The sequence below is a fragment of the Bison bison genome, unplaced genomic scaffold, assembly GCF_000754665.1.
Source record: "Bison bison bison isolate TAMUID 2011002044 unplaced genomic scaffold, Bison_UMD1.0 scf7180017853223, whole genome shotgun sequence".
NCBI classification, from domain to species: domain Eukaryota; kingdom Metazoa; phylum Chordata; class Mammalia; order Artiodactyla; family Bovidae; genus Bison; species Bison bison.
The window spans coordinates 4,877-8,148 of NW_011483796.1; the positions used below are offsets into that span (position 1 = coordinate 4,877).

At 60.8% G+C, this 3,272-nt stretch overlaps 1 protein-coding gene across 1 annotated transcript in view; it reads left to right on the forward strand.

Annotated features, from left to right (window-relative positions):
- The window catches only part of LOC104998725 (nascent polypeptide-associated complex subunit alpha, muscle-specific form), a 3,012-nt gene extending 2,576 nt beyond the window's left edge, over positions 1–436 (forward strand). The window contains exon 4 of the mRNA XM_010854060.1: positions 130–436. Within this exon, the coding sequence (XP_010852362.1) occupies positions 130–436 (307 nt within the window). The remainder of the gene's footprint in view (positions 1–129) is intronic.
- Positions 437–3,272: the final 2,836 nt, after the last annotated feature.

The window sequence follows — 3,272 nt, forward strand, 5'->3', positions numbered from 1 at the left end:
TGGGAGGGACCAGGCCACGGACAGCCACTTGTCTGAACCGGTCAGCTTGGGGTCTCCCTGGTGTGGGGGAGCAGGGGATGCCCTGGGGCAGCTCCCAGTGCTGTCAGCACAACCCCTGACCCTGTCCAGAGTGGCCTGTGCATCTGTGGGGAGTCTGGCGGCTGGGGACCCAGGGCTGCCTGGCTCCGGGCAGGGGGACCGTGCTCCGGCTCTGGGCGCAGGACCGCGCACTGCCCTCCAGGGCGTGGAGAGAGCTGAGGTGGTGGACCTGCTGTCCGCCCAGCTCAGCAGCAGGATCCTGAGGGACACCCTGGCCGTGCTCTCGGAGGCAGCCCCAGCAGGCAGCCTGGTGACAGAGGGGCCCGCGGGGGCCAGCCGGGTCACACGGGCTCACACGGCGGCCACTGGGCGGTCGTGGGAAAGCCTGGACTTCTGAGAAGACGGGGCGGTGGTGGGGGGCTGTGGGGACACAGACGCTGTCTGTGAGAGCCCCCTGCCTGGCTGGCTGTCGAACGAGGCCTCCTAGACACAGCAAGGCCCCGGACACGTCGCCACGTGGCTGTGCGTGAGCGTGTGTGTGTGTGTGTGTGTGGGCGTGCCGGGGGCCTCAGGAGAGGCCGAGAGGAGAGTGCGGCTTTGTGGGGTCGGGGAGGCCAGATGCTGAGGCTGGGGGTTGCGTCTGCGCTGACGCGCCCTCTCGGATTTGCCTCGCTGGGAAACCTTCGGCGGGGATGTTTGCCTGCCTCTGATTTCTGAAGGGTAAACCCGGCGCCTCCATGACATCCAGCTGGCGACTCCAGGCTGGGAGGTCAGTGTGCGTCCCCTCGTGCAGATTAGGAGGCAGCAGCTCGGGGAGAAGGTGATTTCGCCCGCAGCCAGGTGACCCTCCACCCGGCCTCTGGGCTGGAGTGGATCCCCGCCTCCCCGAGGGTGTGCAGGACGCCTCCCAGAAGAAATGAGAGCCCCTTGCCAGGCTGGCTGTCGAACTGGCTCTCCTGGACGCGGCAGGGCCCTGGTGGGTTCCAGAGGCGGTGGCGTGTGGGCGCCTGCAGGGACGGCCTCGCAGGCATCCCCTTACGAGAGCACCTGTCCCCCTCAGCACCAGACTCAGGCGGGCGTCCAGGAAGTTGATGCTGAGTCAAGCATGAAGAGGGGTTCCCGTGGGAAGGAAGTGGGGAGAGGCTGAGACTGGGTGAGACAGCCGGGCGCAGGCCCGCAGGGACACGGGTCTCAGTAGACTGGGCAGGGACCACCTCGGGGTGAGACCAGGGCAGCTGACCTTCAGGGTCAGGCCACTGCAGCACTGACCTCTCCCCGCAGCAGCCGCCCCACGAGCCGCTGATGGGCTCTGAGGGGTCCCTGGGGCCCCCTCCTCCCCCAGAGCCCTGCGGAAGCACCACCGTCGCCAGGGCACAGGCAGGTTCAGCCCGCCCCCCGCATCCTGTCGCCAGTTTCAGAGCGTTTTCTGCACCCACAGTGAGGGCCTGCGCCCCACCTTCCCCAGAAGGAGCAGAAGGCTGCATCGTGCGTGTGCGCGCGCGTGTGTGTGTGTGTGTGTGTGTGTCCGTTGGTTCTAATGCGAGAGCGCCTCTGAGCTTGTGCTCCAGGGAATTCACTGGGAACCAACACGGTGTCTTCTCAGCGCCCCTGCTCTGTCCCTGTCTGTCCGCGTGGGGCTGTCTCATTTCAATATTATCAGTCTTTCTCTCCTGAATTATCATCTGAGCACTTGGAGGAGAAGTAGCTTTTCAATGAGCCCAACAATCAGCTCTTTCACAAAAGGAAGCAGGGACTTCCCTGGTGGTCCGGTGGTTAGGGCTCTGCACCTCCAGTACGGGGGGTTGGGTGGGGGTGTGGGTTCAATCCTTGGTCGGGGGACTAAGATCCCACATGTCACACAGCGTGGTCTAAAATTAAAACAAATAAAAGGAACCAGCTTTCACGTCAGCTTCTAAACTTGTGACGTGGTTAGGATTTCTTGACTTAAGGCTCACTTACGCTGTGCTCAATCTCTCAGAAGTCACTCTCCATGTCCTACAGCAGGCTCTCTCCCCGTCTGTCATCTAAACCGGCCATCAGTTATCTGTATGGGCTTCCCAGGTGGTAAAGAATCTGCCAGCCACTGCAGGAGACGCGGGAGACCCCGGTTCAACCCCTGGAAGATCCCCTGGAGAAGGATGTGGCAACCCACTCCAGCATTCCTCCTGAGAAATCCCGAGGTCAGAGGAGCCTGCCAAGCTACAGTCCATGGGGTCACAGAGAGTCCGGCGTGACTGAGCGCACACATCACGTGTCTACTGTCGTCTATTTATTGTCTGTCCCTCATCTGTCATTTATAGCACCTATCGATCGTCTGCCTGCATCAACTAGAGCATCCACCCAGCCATTTCCAGTTCTCAAACTGGAAAATATCTGCTGGACAGGGAGTCCAGAATCAAGCAGTTGTCAGCATGTTGGCCTAAGGGACATCGACGTCCTGGTGCTGGTCCAGGATATGACCTCCATGAGACCCTGGGAGGTCGGCTGTCAGGTCAGAGTGACAGGAGCCCGTCTCCTGCAGCCCTCACTGCAGTGCGGGGAACTCATTCACTTAGCATTTATAGGACCCGGGGGGAGAGACCCAGACTTCCCAGCACTTGTCGATGAGAGTGGGCGGCGTCTCCAAAGCTGGCCTGGCAAAGCCCCCAGTGCTGCCTCTCAGACCCTGGGGAGCCCTGCAGGCCAAGGCAGGAACCGCCTACCGTCGTCACCAGGCTCCAGCCTCTGGGGCAGCCACTCTGAGGGCCCGCCTCACCAGCCCAGCCAGCATCACACACCAGCTCACGCAGGACAGGATCACGGTCCCGGGGAGCAGCAGTCACGACAATCCATGTTGATGCGACGCCCGATGTCCCCAAGCCCGCCTGAGCGCACAGGAGAGGTTTGGGTCCACTGAGGGGAAAACGTGTGCATTCTCCGTGTACGCAATTTCAGAACAAATTTTGAGCTACAGCTTTCTTATTGATTTCCCCCTAGTTTTCTGAACAAATTAGTCTGTGATTTTTTATTTTTTTTCTCTATTGCTGACCCTTTTGGATTTACGAGGCCGTGTGAGAGGAATTATGTATTTTACACACATCACGTTCGGTCATAAATCTCCCACATCGAAACCCGGCAGATTTGCCTCAGATTCAATAGTCTTGGGTCTGGCTGCTACGGGTGGGGGCTGGTAGCTGAGCACCAGACACGGCCATGCCCGCAGCTGGACTCGGGGCCCCCTGGGTGCCCAGCAG